This window comes from Mustelus asterias, chromosome 3, assembly GCF_964213995.1.
Source record: "Mustelus asterias chromosome 3, sMusAst1.hap1.1, whole genome shotgun sequence".
Taxonomy (NCBI): domain Eukaryota; kingdom Metazoa; phylum Chordata; class Chondrichthyes; order Carcharhiniformes; family Triakidae; genus Mustelus; species Mustelus asterias.
The window spans coordinates 124,546,254-124,567,009 of record NC_135803.1 but is presented as its reverse complement, the minus strand read 5'-3'; the positions used below and the strand labels follow the sequence as shown (position 1 = coordinate 124,567,009).

Here is a 20,756-nt window from a genome sequence, read left to right as displayed (position 1 = left end):
ATTGTCTTTGCAGCCACTTCCATTAAAACCATAACATGCAGTTCATTGGGTCCTTGCGACTTGTCCACCTTTAGCCCCTTGAATTTCCCCTTGTGATTGGGATTTTTGTAAGTTATTTGAAATCAGTCCATCTAATAACCTTGGGATATTTGCAATGTCTTCCATGGTGAAGACTGATGCAAAAAATGTATTTTGCCTATCCACCATTTCTTTGTTTGCTGTTATCAACTCACCTGCCTCGTTCAGCCAAGGTCCCATATTTACCTTAGCTGCCTACTTCCTATTTATACATCCATAAAAACTCTTACTGTTTGTTTTAATGCTGCATGCAAGTTTTCTCTCAAAATTCATTTTCTCCCTTCTTATGAGCTCTCTGACCTACCACTACCCCTTGCCACTTTGTATATCCTGCTTCAATTCAACATTGTCAACCATGGATTTTGCTTCTTTCTTGTGGAATTCCTCTTTTTGATTGGGATAAACTGCTGAGCATTTTGGTCCAGCTGTTTGAATATCTGGCCAATGCTGACCTGTATCTTAGCTTGTTTACCAGTTCACATCAGACAATTCCTCCCTCATACCATTAAAATTGCCATTATTTAAGTTGAACACACTGGTTATGGACCTATGGCATTCACCCTCGAGCTGTATCTGTAATTCTATCATATTGTGGTCACTACCCGTTAGGTGTTCTTTAACCACAAGATCCCTTATTAATCCTTCCACATTACACAAAACAAAATCAAAAATAGCCTATTCCCGAGTAGATTGCACAACGTATACTCTAAAAAGCAATCCCTGATGCACTCCACAAATCCTTCTTCTATGCCACCTTTGCTAGTTTGCTTTGTCCAATCAATATGCAGGTTAAAATCTCCCATGAGAACTGGAGTTCCCTTCAAACATGTTTTAATACAAATATATATATATTTATTATTGAATTGAAGTTAAAGAGAGTTTCACTTTTGTTTGGCTTACTTGGAAGTGCTCTCAGTTCCGAGACACAAAATCATGAATTTAAACCCCACTGCATACGAGGAAATAAAGCCATATTTTGGATCCAGGCACCACTGCAGTACTACCCTAGTGCTGTATTATTTTATAAAGCTCATTTTCAGGATGTGGGTGTTGCTGGCAAGGACAATACTTGCCCGTCCTTAGTTCCATTCTTGAACCACTGTAGTTTGTGGAGTAAAAATGATCCCTTCATGTTGTTAAGTAGCATGTGCCAGGATTTTGACTTTGACAACGAGGGAATGGTCACACAGTTCCAAAGTTGGATCAGAGCGAACATTCTTTGGATGAGGCACTGAACTGATTAAATTTAAAAATCAAGAAATGGAGTATGGAGCTCTCCTGTGTCCGACCCACAGTGTTCCCACTAGAATCAATAAATGGTAATTCATTTTGCTGTGGTTTGTGGAAACTTCCTGCGTCCAAAATAGTTTATGCATTTGCTCACACACCAACTACAGTATGGGACAAGAAAATATGATACATAAATACATGTATTTTTTACTCCAGACTATTAGAGAAACATTCTTGAGTGTCCTAAATTCAGTTTTGGTTTGCATATTCCTCAAACAGTAACAAAACTCTCTATAGCCAGAAGTAACACCACTAGCTCAATGGAAACTCAAGGATCAGCACCTTGTTGTCCAATCAAGCACGTTCAAGCTACCCAAGATCAACATTGTAACCGCCTTTCCAATATTCTCAGACAACCAGTGCTGATAATGCAAAATCAAATTACTGTGGATGCTAGAAATCTGAAATAAAACAGAAAATGCAAGGTATACTTGACAGGTCAGACAGCACTTGTGGAGAGAGAAAAAAAGTTAACCTGAATTCATCAGAACTGTTAATGGTCTTGCTCTAACTACTTCCACCTTTTCTGAATCAATCTTTTGTTTCTTTACCGATCTCACTATCACCCCAATATCATTGCCTTGCACAATAATCTATTTCATCATTTGACCACTTCTGCTTTCCACCTGATCACAGATCTTCTTGCTCTTTTGTCCTTGACTCACATTTTCCTTGCCTCTGTACTTGTTTATAAACTGTTAAATCTCTAAAGTTTTCCAGTTCTGCTGAAAGAGAATTGACCTGAAACATTAGAAAACTTTCTCTTTCCGCATATAGTACTTGATCTGCTGAGCAGAATTATAGAAATCTACAATGTCAGGAGGCCATTCAACTGATCACGCCTGTGTTGGCTTTTTGAAAGAGCAATAATACTTAGTCGAACACTCCAGTTTTCTGTCCATAACACCTTAAAGCTCATCATCCTCAAGTACCTGTCTAACTTCCTTTTAAAATTATTTATGAAATCAGCTTCCACCACATTTTTGGGGACATTTAGCATTCCAGGTCCTGACAACTCTACAGTGCAAAATTTCTCACCTCCCTCTAGATATATTGCATATGATTTTAAAGCCTTAAACTCTGGTTATTGACCCACTCATTGAAAATAGTTTTTCTCCATCTATCCTATCAAAGCCTTTCACCATCTTGAAATCTTCCACAAAGCCTCTCTCTTCTGAGGAGAACATTCCCAGATAACCCCTCTCTCCTCATGACTGAATGTCTGAACTCATCCTTGAGATCATCCTGATAGACCTCATTGTACCCTTTCTCATGTCTTTTATATTTTTCCTAAACAATGGTGTCCAAAACTGTCTACAGTACTCCAGCTGAGGTTTACCCAATTATTTATGAAGTTCTAGCGTGCTCTGTTTTTACATTCTGTGCCATTCTATGCTCTTTTAACCACTTTCTCAACTTGCCCTGCCAGCTTTAAGGATTTGTGAGTATGGACACATATACGAAGGATCTCTCTACTTATCAATACTTTCAAAATCACGCCATTTACAATATATTGTCTTTCCAAAGTGCATTACTTCATATTAGTCCAGATTAAGTTCCAAATGCCATGCTTCAACACATTTCACAATTCTCACTATGGTATCCTGAAGCTTAAAACTATCCTCATTACCATCTACTCTAATGCCAAGTTTTGTATCATCTGCAAACTTTATAATGCTATGCTCTAAAACCAAGTCTTGGTGTTTTATAAAAACGGAAAAGAATTATTTTAGATTTTGAGCATCCAGAGTATTTTCTCACGTTTAACAAATGGCTGTTTCTACTTGTTTTCATGTATGTTTTAATAGATATCATTACTTCACAGTGTGCAAGCACCTTGTAATGAATAACAATGTCTATGTAATGTATGAGCTGCAAAAAATACTGGGAAGTGAAATTAACTACTTAAACTCAGCACGAGTCAAAATAATAAAGAAGACAGAAAGAAACTGCATTTATATAGGTCAGATTGACCCCATGCTGATTCAAACCAAATGGACTGGAATTTTATCCGATTCATCACAAGATGATACCAGATCAAAGGAAGAAGTAATGGTAACAATATGACAATGCATTACATAACAAGGAATATGTCATGGTTTATCTCTGCCGACTAACAGATCATTGAGAATGATGGTTGAACTCAGTTGGGAATGGAGAAGAATGTAGTTTTCAGAAATAAGCTGTAAACTAAATAATGTAAAGATGACAATGCATGTATGTGGTTTTGAAGCATTCATGTAATCCCCTAAGGACATAAAGCATGTGGAAAAGAAAGCTGCAGTTGTCACACTACCAGGAAAAAGGTAAACTTTGCCTACTGGGATTTGATTAAGATTTGGAAGAACTTGGCAATGTAGGATCCCAAGAGATTTCAAGAGGGCATAAATTGGTGATGTAGGCAGAAACATGGCATATATTTAAAACAAATAAATGTGAAGTGATATGGTTGAAAAATATCATGGAGAGGTATTATAATCTAAATGGTGAGTGAGTAGAGGCACCTGAGGGTGCATATTCATGAATCTCTGAAGGTAGCAGGCCAAACTGATAGGGCAATCAGGGAAACATATGGGATACTTTGATATGTAAACAGGGCACTGAAAATGAAAACCCATGGGGATGATCCCCAGCAGCCAGGGGATGCAACAGATGCCACTCAGCAGGAGGGAGGGGGGTAAACATTGGGGCTGGGGACAAATGGGAGGAGGAGGGTCACAATCAACAGGAGGAGATTCTGCTCCTCCTGCCCAAGAGGGCGTGCTGAAAAAGCATTTACCTTGTGAAACTAGCAGTTCCCACTTCCCTTTCACTGCCAGATTTCTCGATCCTGGGGAAAATTGTGCAGTTCATTTTAACTCAGGCTCCTAATTTTGCTGTCGGATCCCAATTTAAACATGGTAATGAAGTGTCCGGCTTCTCCACTCAAACTTCAATACCGGCCACTTTAAATAAAAAGTCATAGGGGTGTTAATATCAAACTCAAGGAATCCACAACTTCACAGATCACAGGCATGACTTCAAGAATGTTATACATTCCAGTTGCAAGATGGTAATATAAAATGTAACCAAATCTTGGTCCAATTGAGGTTCCAGAAAATATTTAGGAGTATCAATTACCTGGGAGATGTGCATTATTGAACAGATATATTCCTTTAAGACATTTAGGATTCCTGGGCAATTTGACAAATCATGCTTTCACGTTTTGACATTTTGGATATAAAGCATTCATCTACTGAGATACACAAAGGAATTTTAACAATAAATGCAGATTATGATGAGGGTACACATCTACCTGCAGAGACTCTACCTAACATCCGTGCACTCTTACCATATGTTATTATCTTTAAATAGTTGTTCTGCTTTGATTTCTGCAAACCATTTTGATCTCAACTATTAATATTCATTAATACCATGGTGCTAATTAGGTGAGATACTCTAAATATTCACAGAAAGCTAAGATCATTCATTATATTACAGTTTTGGCTGAGAGCAATGGGAATTGTGTGATGGCATTTCAAAATAAATTTTACAAAGTTTTGTAATTACAAAGGCATGAAAGAGATTGTTCATTTTACTGTGCTGCTGCTTCCATCATTATAAAGCATCCATACAGAAAATAAAGCTGCACATTTTATCAACCAGCATCCCAAAACACAATATTTGAAATCTTTACAGGTGCCTTTTTAACTGATTTCCACCACTGAAATTTTTGATAATGCTACAAAGAACTAGTTCAAAAATAACTTTACAACAATATTAAAGCCAAAACAATTCCCATTATAACAGCTGTTAGTGTCTGAGATTGATGCTTATTAACTTGGACAATGGAATTTCAAGTACAGATAGACACCTTTGAAATAAACAGAGGCATAGTTGAAAGGAAGAAAGCAATATGCGATCAAAATATAATCAATCAAATCATGCTGGTAATTTAACTGCCGAGATTATAGATGGATATCTTGTGGTGGATTTACTTTTCACACTTTTCTGTTTGCTCTCATTGTTGGTTTGTAAATAATTATGACTTATCATTTAATTTAACTGTATTTGATTTGTTTATGTCCATATTCGAAACAAAAATATATTTTTATGAATGTGCTCTGAATTTACTGTTTTTTGGGTTCTAATCTTTTCCTCCAGTTTTCTCCTGGATTTTGATGCAACAAATAAACTCGAAAAACAGTTTAAAACTGAGCTTCTAAAATAAACAATAAAAATTTCATTTAAATGTCCTTAAATATTGGTTGTATCTAATGAAAGGGAATAAATTGCCAAACAAGCCTGGACACAGAAGAAATTATTTCTGTGATATTGATACAGAGGAGTTATTTATGAAACATTATTTATAGTGGGACAGTCATAGTTATTCCATGGATAGTGATGCAAACTTTAACTTGCAACTAAATTGTTCTTATAAAGAACCGAAAGGTAAATTGATGCAGTACAGGATGAGCAACCCAGAAGTCATAAGATTAAACCACAGTTTAACAACTAGGGGATTTTCACAGTAACTTCATTGCACTGTCAATGTAAGCCTACTTATGACTAATAAATAAATACTTGTGGAACTGAATTTAATAAATCTGGTAATTTGTAGGCGAAAGCTTCCAGATTATTGTAAAATGCAACTGGTTCAAAAATGCCCTTCAGGGAAGGAAACCTCCCATTCTTGTTTGGACAGGTCTACACATTGTTCCAATTCCACAATATGCAGTTGACTCTTAAGGCACCCCTAAAGTCATTAGATTAGCACAAAGAAACTGGAAACATTCTCCAAACTTTCACACCAGTTGGTCAAGCAACAGCTGGATAATCACAGTTGTAACTATCGTCCAACTATTCCATTAGGATCCCTTGGTATGATCTGTCTCAGCGAGCACATTAGGATATAGTTGAGAGACTCACCAAGAATTTTCAACATTGATCCTAAACATTGATTGCAGAACAGACGGTCCAAATTGTAAGAAAAATGAACACAAGGGAGTGATTGACTAAATGCCATCACCCTGACTGGTGCAGACATGTAATAGCATTGGCAGGACTGACCACTGCAAAGTCCATGTGAAGACAAAGCTTCATCTTCACAATGAGAACGTGCTCGATCACATAGGGCGGAATTCTCTCAAAAAAATTTGAAGTGCGATGATGGCAAGAATAATGGAGTGATCCACGTCAGTCTCTCAGGTGAGCTCCACACTGCAATCCTCCCACCACACACAGTCACCTTTTGAAGAGTAGGGAGTTTCACGCCGGAACGGGGGCTGGGGGAGGGGAGGGGGGGGGGCGATTCTTAAGGGTGAACACTTGTGTGCCGTTTTATAAGGATGCCCTGATCTCTCAGTGCACTGGGAGACCCCCTTCCTCCCACAGACATTGGGACATACCCTCCCGTCATCGGTGGCTGACACATGTTCCCCCCCCCGCCAGCAAGACTCCTGACATGCACAAACCACCATGCACACCCCCCCCCCTCCCCACAACTGGCACCACCGGACTGGCCGGCAGCCACTGCCAGGCTGTCCGCTGACCACTGCCAGGCACAACCAGTGTGTCAGGTGGGCACTGCATGATGGGCACTGTCTTATGGGCACTGCCCGACCACTGGAGACTTCAATAGTCTCTGAGCCCCCGTCATGACCATCGTGGTCAGTATCCATTCGTGGAGAGCAGCAGTGATTCTCGCCATTATTGCACTTCGCCTGAAGGCTGGAGAATTCCGTGTGCTGGGATTCGAACAAGCTATGCATATTTAAATACTACTTTAAATATTCGAACTGGCCTTGTGCCTTTTCTGGGCACGATCCGGTCCGCACCATTAGAAAGAGGTTGGGGGAATGCAAACTGGCGCCAAGTGCAAAACCGATTTTTAGGTCCGCACGCTATTTTCCAGGACCTACTAAAGGTGCAGAAAGGCCAGAGAATTGCCCCCATAGTGTGACACTGCTACATGCTGGGTAACAGATCTATAAGCCCAAAACTGGGCACCCGCAAGATGTTGTGGGCCAGACCTGTATACGATCACAAACTATAATCCCATGGCCTTATCCCCTTGATGGTACAGGAATATAGAAGGTGTGTGGCACCAACCTATTGAAGATGTAGCACAGGAATATCTACTGTGAAACACAAGAGGTAGCAGGCTATAGACAAAGCTAAAAAGTGCCACAATCAATCAATCAAAGCAAATTTATGTAGTTATACTATGTTCAGCCAAGAATGGTGGTAAAGCATAAGGCAACGAACAAAGAGAGGGTCTATGAACATCTCCATCCTCAATTGTGGCAGAATCAGGCATGCAAAGAGAAAATACAAATGATTGCATACATTTTTAGCTATAAGAGCCACGTGAAGAATATCATTCAAACTTCATGCATATGAATGCCAATATCTAGCTAATTCCACTCCATGTGCTTTAAGAAGCAGTTAAGCACACTGTATTCTAAAAGATTGCAAGCACTGACAACATTCCAGATGTAGTGCTCAAGAACTGCACAACAAAACTGCAACATAACTTTTTAGCGTTCATTTATGGAATGTGGGTGTCGTTGGCTAGGCCAGCATTTTTTGCCCATCCCAAGTTGCACCAATAACTGAGTTATTAATTGTACCTTCCAGCAACATAGACACAAAAAGCTGTGCATCAATACTACATTTGAATTCTGTTGGAACCACTCAAGTCTGGGTCCATTCTTGGCATTGATCAAATTATGGACTTGAGCATGTGAATGTTAGAAGAGAGATGAGCTGCCCTCAACATCAAAACATTATTTGTCTGAGTACCAAGGAACCTCAGTAAAATTGATGTCATGGGGTGTCAAGGGAAAAACCCTCCAGTGGTTGAGTCATAACTGGCACTCTAGATGATGGCTGTACTAACCAAAACATATAGAAGGAAATTAGAAGATACAGAAATACAAAGCATAAGCAGGGCAATTGGCCCCACCAGTCAGTCAGTCAGTCAGAATCTACCCTACACACCAGGAAAGAGCTTTAATTATGCTTACCTGTCCTCTTTCTATATTCCTTTGACCTTTTTCCTTCATCAACTTATCTGATTTTGAATATTACCATAGATCTTCCTTAATGATCCTTTGGAAATGAATGCCACAGCTTAAACTTAATCCTGAACGACAAGAAGAAAATGCCTGCCCCATTACTTTATAATGTTAAACACTTCCATTATATTGCCTGAAATCTACATCATTATATTAGAAATACAGACCCAATTTTTCCACATGTTTCTTTGTATTACTGCAGCATAAAGTCAAGTTTTATTATGGTGTTGTGGCTTTTGTACTCTAGGATTCTTGAGAAAACTCATCTAATTATCAAATACAGTTATGAGGATGCACATAGGATGTGGTCAGGTAAAAACATCCTATCGGCCCATTTAACCTCATCTTATGAATACTGTATTCAGGTGCTTCTTCAATGAAACTCTGAGACCAGGGTTTTGTATTTTGTGACTATTTTGACTTTCAGAAATAGTTATTGATGGAGCGGCTTTCATCCCTTTGGTATATTCTTGTGTCTTACAAGAGTTTAAAAATAAAAGAGGTGTTCTTGCAATGTACATCTGTTCAGTTATCTAAGATCATCTTGCATTTTCCAGTTACATCATGCAATTTTGTAAACACATTTGATATCTCAAAAAACCCAATTCAACCCCTCTCTCCTTCCAAACCACCATTTCACCTCCTACCTCCTTTCCTCTCCAAAGTCCTTCCAAATCCATAAACCGTTCCCACAATTCCATGTTTGAAAGGCTCATGTCAAGTTTCTACCCTGCCACAATACTGAAAGGGCCCTTATCAAAGAAACAACTGACATCCATGTGACTATGAACACAATATATTATTCCTTGTGATTCTTATCAATCTACCTATGGGCTTTGACCACACCATTCGCCTCGAGCCGTCTTTGGCCGTCTCTATGGATGGGGCTGTACTTACATAGTTCCGTTCTTACCTGTCCAATTGTAGTCAGAGAATTACTTGCAATGGATTTGCTTTCAACTCCAGTATATTACCTCTGGAGTTCACAAGGATCTGCCGTTGGCCCCCTCCTGTATCTCAACTTTTTCTTGATTCATTCATGATATGCGAGCATCACTGGTAAGGCCAGATTTTATTGCCCAACCCTAATTGTCCGGAGAGGTTGGTGTGCTGCCTTCTAGAACTGCAGCAGTCCATGTAGTGCAAGTACATCCACAGTGCTGTTAGGGAGGGCGTTAGAAGGTCCTAACCCTACATGCTAGCCTTTGGTGATTTCATCAGTAAACACAAGATTCTGCATGTATGCTGTCCATGTCAGCGCTACCTTACACCCATCCCTCTTCACAACTTCATCGCTCCCCAGACACAACATCACTCCCCTCAACCAACATCCCTGCTGTCAACTCAAAGTCCTGCAAATGCCTCCAAATTGTAAAACAGCTTGTCCGACAAGCAGGAATTTCCTCCAACTAAATACTTGGTCAACAAAAACCATTACATCCAGTGTTCTCACTGTGTTTTCTCGCCATTGACTCTACCCCTCTTCTTGGCAACTAACTGAGGCTGAACCAAACCATTTGCAACCTTGGTGTTGTACTTGAGCAGAGGTGAGCCTCTGACCATATGTCCACTCCATCACTAATAGAACCTACTTCAACTTCAAAAGTTGAACTTTTGACAACCAGATGATTAAGCAGGAAATCAGATACTAATCCTTTACTTCATACTAAATTTACTTACAGAATGCAACATGACAAATGTCTGCCTCTTCTCTAACTAACACCTAATGCCCCAGAAGTATCTCTTTCTACTTTTTTAATAAACAAAAATAAATAACGAAGGGGTGGCATCTCCTGGTGGGACAATGTAACAAAAACCAAAATGTCAAAAGGGAACAACTAAAAGATTCTCTTTTTATGTACTCAAGAAAATTAATCAATTAATGCTCTCCATTTTTATATTGTTAATGTTAACAAAACTTTTCTTTCAATGTTATAACACAAAAAGCAATATTTTGAAATAAACTGCAGAAAAGAGCAAGAGAAAAAAAAATGATTTTCCATATCCTGTACACCATATCACAATATAAGACATTCCTCTTCTCGGAGCTCCAATAGTTTCTTTGTACAAGCATTTCTTTTTGTAAAGCAATCTGACAATTGCTGACTTGCATCAACCCATTTGATCTCAGGGATTTACTTTCCTTCTAGCCTCTCTTTTACACTTGCAAGGTCAATCCTTGAAGTTTTTTCAGTTGAACAGGGAACAATTGTCTATAATACATTAAAGCTATTTTCAAGGAGGATTTTAAAGATGTGGAAAAATGCATGGGAGTGAGTAGAGAATTCCTATCTGATTGTGAGAGCCCTGAAGCTTCTACTGCCATTGACAAAGCAAGTGGAAGACAGCAAAGTACAGTCGGCCAGAGTTGAAAGAATGGAAGATAAAGAAGAGACACGTGTGGAGTAGAATGTGGTCCAATATGGGCTTGAAAGTAACACCATTTCTACTTCAAGCAGGGAGGGAAACTCAGATTGTTGAGAAGATTGTTGAAAGGAATATGATTTGATGTAGAAAGGGATGTGGATTATTTTTGATAATTGAGGTTGACAGAGTGTATCTTAAGATAGTGAAGATGATTAGGTGTTACCTGGATATGACAAAGCCAGCAATGAGTTTCAGGATTGTTATGTGAAGTCTGGTGGGCAATTGATAATGGACATGGGGGAAACCATTGGCTCAGGTATAGAACCAATAAACAAAACAACATATACATTAGGCCATTTCTGTGGTAAATACATTTCACTTGAATTGCAAAATATATTCTTAATAAATGGCAACAAATTTAAAGGACTCTGAGGAAAATACTGTTACCATAATTATAGAACATAGAACAGTACAGCACAGAACAGGCCCTTCGGCCCACGATGTTGTGCCGAGCTTTATCTGAAACCAAGATCAAGCTATCCCACTCCCTATCATCCTGGTGTGCTCCATGTGCATAGAAATTATGATACATCAGGACACTTAAGCAATCAACTGCAAGGTGACTGCTGAATGTCTGAAACCTATTTTCAGCTAGATCAACAAAGAGTCTATCTGAGAAAAGCTCTTGATACATGTGACAATATCTAGATGTGCAAAATACTTGACCATAATTATTTATTATCAACACTCTTTCCAACAGCATAATGGTTTAATACTTTGTCTTTTCACTTGAGACCCAAATTCAAATATAAAATCTCAACTGTTGAGATTAAAGACTTCTCTCCTCGACAACTGAAAAAGGTCCTCTACAAAATAAATTGGTTCACAATGAATCAATTCAAAATACAAACAGCCTATCTCACAGCACTAAATTCCAAATCACTGTCTCAGATGCCATAAGAACAGTTGGTTTGGTAAATGGAACAAAATACATTTCAGCGCAAGGATTACAACATATTGTTTGGGTTGAGGATGCTTTACTTTGTACGTGCTTTTGCTATACCTGACTCAAAAGCACAATATTAAGCCCCCTAATTTCATACATTTTTATGTTGTTCCATCACATGATCAAGAGCTCTTTTTTATGACAGCAACACGGGGCAGAATCAGTTTCTATCAGTTTTCCGCTTGCAAATCAATTGCCCACCCTCAACTCCCTTATGCATTTTGACCACTTCTGCAATCCACCCATCAACTCCTGAATGGTTTTAATTTATATATATTGAGGATCAGTGATGCTGCATGCCTGCCTTTCCTATTGTTACACTAACAATGCATTTGGGGCAAATTCCAATGAAAATTATGTGGCACAGTTCTTGCCAGAATCAGGTCACACAGGCATCAGAAGAGTTTAAAGAACAAAGAACAAAGAACAGTACAGCACAGGAAACAGGCCCTTCGGCCCTCCAAGCCTGTGCCGCTCCTCGGTCCAACTAGACCAATCGTTTGTATCCCTCCATTCCCAGGCTGCTCATGTGACTATCCAGGTAAGTCTTAAACGATGCCAGCGTGTCTGCCTCCACCACCCTACTTGGCAGCACATTCCAGACCCCCATCACCCTCTGTGTAAAAAACATCCCTCTAATATCTGAGTTATACTTCACCCCTCTCACCTTGAGCCCGTGACCCCTCGTGATCGTCACTTCTGATCTGGGAAAAAGCTTCCCACCGTTCACCCTATCTATCCCCTTCATAATCTTGTACACCTCTATTAGATCGCCCCTCATTCTCCGTCTTTCCAGGGAGAACAACCCCAGTTTACCCAATCTCTCCTCATAGTTAAAACCCTCCATACCAGGCAACATCCTAGTAAACCTTCTCTGCACTCTCTCTAAAGCCTCCACGTCCTTCTGGCAGTGCGGCGACCAGAACTGGACGCAGTACTCCAAATGTGGCCTAACCAGCGTTCTATACAGCTGCATCATCAGACTCCAGCTTTTATACTCTATACCCCGTCCTATAAAGGCAAGCATACCATATGCCTTCTTCACCACTTTCTCCACCTGTGTTGCCACCTTCAAGGATTTCTGGACTTGCACACCTAGGTCTCTCTGTGTTGCTAGACTCTTGATGGCTCTGCCATTTATTGTATAACTCCTCCCGACATTATTTCTTCCAAAATGCATCACTTCGCATTTATCTGGATTAAATTCCATCTGCCACCTCTCTGCCCAATTTTCCAGCCTATCTATATCCTGCTATATTGCCCGACAATGCTCATCACTATCCGCAAGTCCAGCCATCTTTGTGTCATCCGCAAACTTGCTGATAACACCAGTTACACCTTCTTCCAAATCATTTATATATATCACAAATAGCAGACATCCCAGTACAGAGCCCTGCGGAACACCACTGGTCACAGACCTCCAGCCGGAAAAAGACCCTTCGACTGCTACCCTCTGTCTCCTATGGCCAAGCCAGTTCTCCAACCATCTAGCCACTTCTCCTTGTATCCCATGAGCTTTAACCTTCTTAACCAACCTGCCATGTGGGACTTTGTCAAGTGCCTTACTGAAATCCATATAGACGACATCCACGGCCCTTCCTTCGTCAACCGTTTTTGTCACTTCCTCAAAAAACTCCACCAAATTTGTAAGGCACGACCTCCCTCTTACAAAACCATGCTGTCTGTCATTAATGAGATTGTTCCGTTCTAAATGCACATACATCCTGTCTCTAAGAATCTTCTCCAACAACTTCCCTACCACGGACGTCAAGCTCACTGGCCTATAATTTCCCGGGTTATCCCTGCTACCCTTCTTAAACAACGGGACCACATTCGCTATCCTCCAATCCTCAGGGACCTCACCTGAGTCCAAAGAAGCGACAAAGATTTCCGTCGGAGGCCCAGCAATTTCAACTCTCGTCTCCCTGAGCAGTCTAGGATAGATGCCATCAGGCCCTGGGGCTTTGTCAGTTTTAATGTTCCCTAAAAAACCTAACACTTCCTCCCTTGTAATGGAGATTTTCTCTAACGGGTCAACACCTCCCTCCAAGACACTCCCGGTTAACATGTCCCTCTTGAAGAGTGAGATTTTCAATGACAATTTCTTTTAAAGTTAAAGTTTATTCATTAGTGTCACAAGTAAGCTCACGTTAACACTGCAATGAAGTTACTGTGAAAATCCCCTCGTCACCACATTCCAGGGCCTGTACACTGAGGGAGAATTTAGTATGGCCAATGCACCTAACCAGCATGTCTTTCGGATGTGGGAGGAAACTGGAGCACCTGGAGGAAACCCACGCAGACACGGGGAGAACGTGCAGACTCTACACAGACAGTGACCCCATCCAGATGAGGGCGAAGCTTAGAAGGTTTCCTTTTGTTCAGGGGTGTATTATAGTTTGAAGGGACAGCTTATTGCAAGATATTGGAGAGAAATTGGGAGCTGGTTTAGGAGGGGATTGAGTGGGGGTAATAGTTCATTTGGGGTAGGATCAGCTCTGAAAGGGGTGGTAGGGGAAGGTGTGGAAAGAAGCAAGCTCTGATCATGTGGCGGATGGGTGGGAGATTGCATAGGGAGAAGTGTGTACAGTTCAATAGCAGATAGGATGCTTGGCTTTATGAATAGAGTAGAAGTTAAGAGATTTGGTAGAGGTGTGCAAAATCATGAACAATTTTGATAAGAGTTAACAAGGAAAATAAATATCCAGTGGCATAAGCCACAGAGGTTGACTGCCAAAAGAACCAGAGGAGACAGCAGGAAACATTTTTTTTTACACAGCAAGTAATCTGGAATGCACTGCCTGGTGGAAACTGGCTGAACAATAATTTTTACCCCTTTCCTCCACCACTCCCCCTCCAGGAGTAGGATAACGCCAGGATGCATTCTGATTATGCAGGAAGCATTAGGTCTGATACGTACAAAGATTTTGGTGATGGGTGCGTCTTCCAATCTCAAGGTCCGGTTTGCTTGGAAGAGCATTCCTGCTCTTTCTGTGTCAGGGGGAAGAGAGTGGAGAGCAAAGGAGGGGAAAAGGAGGTAGAGGGGAACAGAATGGCAGGGAAGTCACTTTTCAGTCTGTTCCCATAATCCTTTCAGGCAGTGTATTCCAGGTTAGAACAACTCACTGATTAAAAAATGGTCCTTTATGTCACCCATGGTTCTTCTTGGCAATTACCTTTAATCTATGTCCCCTGGTTATCGACCCTTCTGCCATTGGAAATTTATTCTCATTGTTTACTCTTATCAGAACTGGTCACTGTTTTGTATACCTCTATTAAATATCCTCTTAACCTTCTCTTCTCTATTAACAAAGTCAAGGATCCCATTTTTTTTTTTACATCCTTCGCAACTTGTCCTGCTCCTTTTAAGATTTGTGTACATAAACAATCAGGATCTCTATTCCGGCATGCCCTTTAAAATTGTACCATCTAATTTATATTGCCACTCCTCATTGTGCCGAGCAAACCTTATCACTTCACACTTGTCTGCATTAAATTTCATCTGCCATTTTTTCATCAATCTGTCCTCCTGAAATCTATTACTATCCTCCTCTTTGTATACCGCATTTCCGAATGTTGTTATTTGCAAACTTTGAAATAATGCCCTGTGTACCCAAGTATAGGTTATTAATACATATCAGAAATAGCAGTGGTCCTAATATTGACACCTCGGGATCACCACTCTATGCTTCCCTTCAGTCTAAATTGGAACTGTCCTCCAATACACTCTGCTTTTCATCCTTAGCCAATTTTGTATCGGCACTGCCATTGTCCCTTTCATCCCATAGGCTTGACGTTTTTTAAAATTAATTCATGGGATGTGGAAGTCTCTGGCAAGGCCACATTTATTGCACATTCCCAATTGCCCCCAGAGTGGCTTGCTCGGTCAATTCAGAGGGTGTTTGAAGAGTCAATCACATTTTGCCAACAGCGGGAAAAAGTGGGGAAGGGAAGGGAGAGAGGTTGCAAGGGAAGGGGAAAAGAGAGAAGGGATAGGAGAAGGGAAAAGAGAGAAGGGATAGAGGAAGGGGGAGAGAAAAGGGTTAAGGAAAGAGGGGAGCATTAGTCTTCTGGATCCTGATTTAAATTCTTGTTGTCAAATTCTCCTGTCGCCTCTCCACTCCCTACCTCTGTAATCTCCTCTATCCCCACACCCTTGAAATATCTGCAGGAAAAGAGGGTTTGGAAAGGAAAAGAAACAGAGGTAGGAAGGGAGAGAGAGAGGTGGGGTGGGTGGAGTCCTGCCGTCTCTAAATATTTGTTGTAAATATCTTCCTGAAAAAAGTGTCAACCTATGTTACATCTGGTTGCCCAATCATGTTTCTCATAATATTTTCTGCTTAATGTGCCGTCAATCCATCCGGAATACTTGTAAGAATTGCATTGCATCTGAATGCAGTTGTAGTCTCTGGCAAATGATGACACTGGTGCTTGATGTTCTTTATTCCAAATCACTGCCATGTTGAATTACTATTGTGCAGAGTAGTGGTAACAAAGTAAAATCAAGCTTGTTTTTAAACTTAAAGCAGCAAGTTTTTAACTATGTATAACTTTGTTCCAGGTTGTGAATTTTAATCCCTCAGCTCCCTTTCACGCACATTTTCCACCTCATTCTAGCCCTATTTAAGTGTGTTATTGGTATGGCTTCAACAGCACTAATTTACTGCATCCTAGATACTGCTTGGTATTTTTGTTTTCTCCTTAAAGGTCCAAAAAGTGCTTAATTTGGCAAAATCCATTCACATCTCTCCTACATCTTATGCTGCCTTCCATGGCTGCTCCGACTATCAATCTGGCATCCCAACTGAATATTGACTCCATTGCCCTTTCTGAAAATCCATTCTAAGTACTGTACTGATTACAGTCTGTATGACAAATGATCACCCCAAATTTCCCTTTTAAAAATTTGAATTTATCTTTTGAATTGCACTTGTTTTTGTTCATCACTCTTTAGTTTTCCCTTTCATGTACAAAGAAATGCCTTTTGTACATCTGTGAGGTTCTATCTCACTAGCCTCCTTTCAAAGATGAATATCCAAACTTGCTCCACTCATTCTTCATTGTCAGTCCATTGATGCCAAGTATCAGTCTTTTTGATTTTGTATTCAAAATTGTCATCTTTGTTTTCAAATCCCATAATGGTCTCACACTTCCCTATCCCTAATCTCCTCCAGTCCCATAACTCTCTGAGACATCTGCACACATCTAATTCTGGCTTCTTGCGCATCTCTGACTTTAATTACCCCATTATTAGTGGCCATGTCTTCAGCTGTCTCTGTCCTAAGCTTTGGAATTGCTTCCCTAAACATTTCTGACTCGATATCTTTCATTAAGAAGCTTCTTAAAAATTACTTCTTTAACCAAGCTTTTGGTCATCTACCTTCATATCACAACCTAATTTTGCTTTACAATACCCCTGTGAAGCACCTTGGGATGTTTTATTACATTAAAGATGCCATATAAATATAAATTGTTGTTATGGTCTTTTTTGCACGAGTTTCTGTCTTGGAATCAGAGTTCAATAAGCATTGTATCATTTAAGCATAACTTCCTCAGCTCTGATAACAGTGTGATTTAAACCCATGTTTAATGCCAGCCTCCTGTGCTTTGAGTGACAACCAATTTGTGCTGAATTGTGAGCAACATCCACTTGAAACTGTGGTGAAAGTGCTCCTCACTTAAGACTCTCTCAGATAGTACAGATTGGGTTTCATCCCATCAGTCTGGGCTGGATTCAAATCTATAGGTCCAAGTACAGAAATGATATGCGTTAACTCAGTTATCCATTCTATGCATTCTGTAGATCAAAATAAGTTCCTCTAGTTACCTTTCCTCCATTACCAATCAATAATGCCTTTCACAACTTCAGAATGGTGTGATACAACCTTTTACACCCATCCAAAAGACATACAGGGCCTCAGGTTAATGCGTCGTCTGAAACATGACAACTCAGATAGTACTTGACTTGGTTGCACAGTCAGCCTATATTACATGCTCAAGTTTCTGTCGTGGATCCTGAACCCACAACCTTCTGACTCAGTTGCAAGAATGCCAATGCTCAAAATCCAGCATGGCAAGCCAACATTGCATCAACTTTTAGTCAATCTATTAATTTTTCTTTCGGTACATCTGTGTGGAGTATGCATGTTCCCCCCATATCTGTATGGGTTTCCTCTGGGTGTTCCGGTTTCCTTTCACAGTCCAAAGGTGTGTGGGTTAGGTTGATTGGCCATGGTAAATTGCCCCATAAAGTCAGGGGGACTAGCAGGGTAAATACATGGGGTTAGAGGGATAGGGCCTGGGTGGATTGTGGTTGGTGCAGACTTGATGGGCTAAATGACCTCCTTTTGCACTGTAGGGATTCTATGATTTCTTAATTTCACATGGCCATTTTTAAATGATCTGTATTAAGTTTGACTTTGCATCTGATATTAATAACAACTTCTTAGGCAATCCCTCATAATCGAGGATTCCACTAACCTCAGATTAGAAAGGGTACTTTGCTAAAATGCTGGATTCCACCATGATTACGAAGTCTCGAAAAAATTCGAATCCTCACTGTACAACTTTGTCTTTTCTACACTCATGGTTATCAGCTTTCTACTAAATAAAGAAAACTTACCTTTCCTCAGGATTGATAATTAATTAATATTCATCTTTTAGTTCAGGTGAATTTGAGAACATGCTGTGGTCTTTATCAGAAATATTTTTTCTTCAAATCACCAGTTTAACCACTTAATATTTAAATGAGGTGAAATGAAGGATTTGGCATTTGCACTGTACAAAATGCAAAACACAAACAGTATTCAGTACTATCACTGTAAATTTTTAATTGAGATTGAAATTTCTTCTTTGTAGGAAAAATCATTCCTCTTAACTGGCATGTGCGTGATGCTTGTCATATCCACGGCTGACTGCCTCAAATCCGTTTTGCATGTATTAGTTTCGATTACTTATATTAGATCATCACACTTTCAAGTCTTGTGATACGAGATTAGCATACTGTCTTCAGTACTCTCGGCGACATAAATGCAAAATACATTTTGTTCTGGATTTACCAACGCCTTATACTTTGGTGTCGGTTTAATCTGAAGTCTTAACATGTCGGTCAAACTTGAAGTAAATACACTTGAAATACGTCGATGCTAGAATTATCATAAGCCGACGGGGGAGCTGGTAGTTTGTGCTGTGCCCATCATAAATCCAAGCAGTGACACTGTTGATCTAAGTTTCAATAACCAACTATCCACCATGTGAAATAGTACAACTGATTCGTAAAAGAAGCTGACAACTAGAAAATTTGACACGGCTGCTCTCAAATCTAACGCAAATTCATCGATTCAGGATCACGGATCTTTAAAACGAAACTAAGGGTTCACGTGTGAGAGTTGCACGTTACACGGAGCACTAAGCCCCCATAACACACCGATTTCAAACTTACTGAGCCGTATTAAAAATTGCGAGCGGCCACAGGATTTGCATTCACCGAGTGTTTTACAAGATTTATCGGGGAAATATCGGGGTGGTCAGCAGAGCTCGCAGGCCCCCAAATCCACCCTCGTCACAGACATCGCCTAAACGGCCCTATGCTGCTCTCATCGTGAACAAAGTTGTGGAGATTTTAAAAGGTTTATTTATCATCACCGGCATTAACACGCTAGCCGCTCCTGCCTGGAGAAGCAGCCGCACCAAAATGACAGACTTACCACCGCTGTCAGAATCACTAACTGCGAATCCCAATGGGAGGAGGGGGGGGGAAGTGTGAAAGATGAAGCCGCGCTGCTCTGTGGAACTCGTAGTTCTCCAAACAGATCCATTTCCGTTGGGCGCCAGGAAACGCTCCACCCAAGAACTACAAATCCCGGCAGCCTGAGCGTGAGCCGCCCAATCAGGCTGTCAATCTCTCTGCCGCCCCTCCCCTCCCCTCCGCCCCCAACCAAATCTCACCAGCGCATTGATTGGTCAGTTTCCTCCCCTCCCTCCCTCCCGCCCGCCCGAAACCAAGGGCAACGGGCCGAGAGTCAACCTGTGACTGGCTCGCGCGCCTGGTCCATCAACCGTTTTTTTTTGGAATGCGGCGGCTCGAGCAGGCGCGCGCGCCTTGAGGAGCGAGCGAGCGTGGTAGGGCGCGCGCGGATGCGCGCGAAATTAAGAGTGAGAGATTCCAGCTGGGCAGGTGCGCGCATGCACGCGAGTCGGATTCGCTGGCTTTAAAGTGCCCCGAGGCGCACATGGTACTTCCTGTTGGGAAGAATGGAAAGCTTCCAGCTCGAGCCGGAGCCTCTGCGATTCTCTGCGCGCCGCTGCTGCCTCTCGCTCGCTCTCTCTCTCTCTTTCTGTCTGTCTGTCTCTCTCCCGCTCGCTCGCTGCTCCGCTCATGATGGACTGATCGCGCTCTCGCCCGGCGGACGCTGCTAAAATATGCCTCGGGATTAAATGGTTCCTTCACGTCGTCAGCGCTACTCGGCTTGTACCGCAGTTTCACTTTTCGTAGAAGAGAAATCTCCTCCTCGCCAGCCACGCTCAGCTCCTCTCTTGTTCAGCAGGCCCTCCAAGTGAGACCGTGGACTTTTCTCCCCCCCCCCCCCTCCTTCCCCCTCCCTTCCCCCACCCCCCCTTTTTTTTCTCTCTCTTCCCACCACCACCCTGACAGTAAAACTATTCAACAAGTTGGGTTTGGATGTGCATTTGTCATGCAGAGGCTCTTGGAACGGGGGTTTGTGCTTTTCTTCTGCTACACAGTCTGCAGGGTTTTCTTCGCCGCTTCTCTGCCCAGTAAGTTTCCAAACTAATGAATGCAACAATACCTCGCGTGTCTGTCTCGGTTGACATGATGTTTGTAAATCAGAAAGTGTTTATTGTGCTGAGGAAAATGTTGAAGGAAACCGATCCCATGTCGGGAGCGGAAGGGTGCTGATTTGGCACACGGCGGGATCGCTGGTTCCGTCCAGTTCTAA

The 20,756-nt window shown here is 41.2% G+C and overlaps 2 protein-coding genes across 9 annotated transcripts in view; one reads left to right on the top strand and one right to left on the bottom strand.

Moving 5' to 3' along the window:
* Positions 1-20,756, bottom strand: part of fhit (fragile histidine triad diadenosine triphosphatase) — a 1,076,873-nt gene that overhangs the window by 1,053,949 nt on the left and 2,168 nt on the right. For 2 of the 8 annotated variants that reach the window (XM_078209535.1, XM_078209538.1), the window contains exons 1-2: positions 19,241-19,473; positions 4,148-4,313 (exon numbers count right to left, since the gene is read on the bottom strand). The exons of 1 other annotated variant lie outside the window; for it this stretch is intronic. The gene's annotated coding sequence lies outside the window, so the exon portion shown is untranslated. Of the gene's footprint in view, positions 1-4,147; positions 4,314-19,240; positions 19,474-19,505; positions 19,624-20,273; positions 20,344-20,756 lie in introns of those variants that run through there. 5 more of the 8 variants (XM_078209536.1, XM_078209533.1, XM_078209534.1 and 2 more) reach the window with 5 other exon arrangements.
* Positions 19,960-20,756, top strand: part of LOC144491556 (receptor-type tyrosine-protein phosphatase gamma-like) — a 711,057-nt gene continuing 710,260 nt past the window's right edge. The window contains exon 1 of the mRNA XM_078209530.1: positions 19,960-20,574. Coding sequence (XP_078065656.1) covers positions 20,493-20,574 — 82 coding nt within the window. The 5' untranslated portion in view covers positions 19,960-20,492. The remainder of the gene's footprint in view (positions 20,575-20,756) is intronic.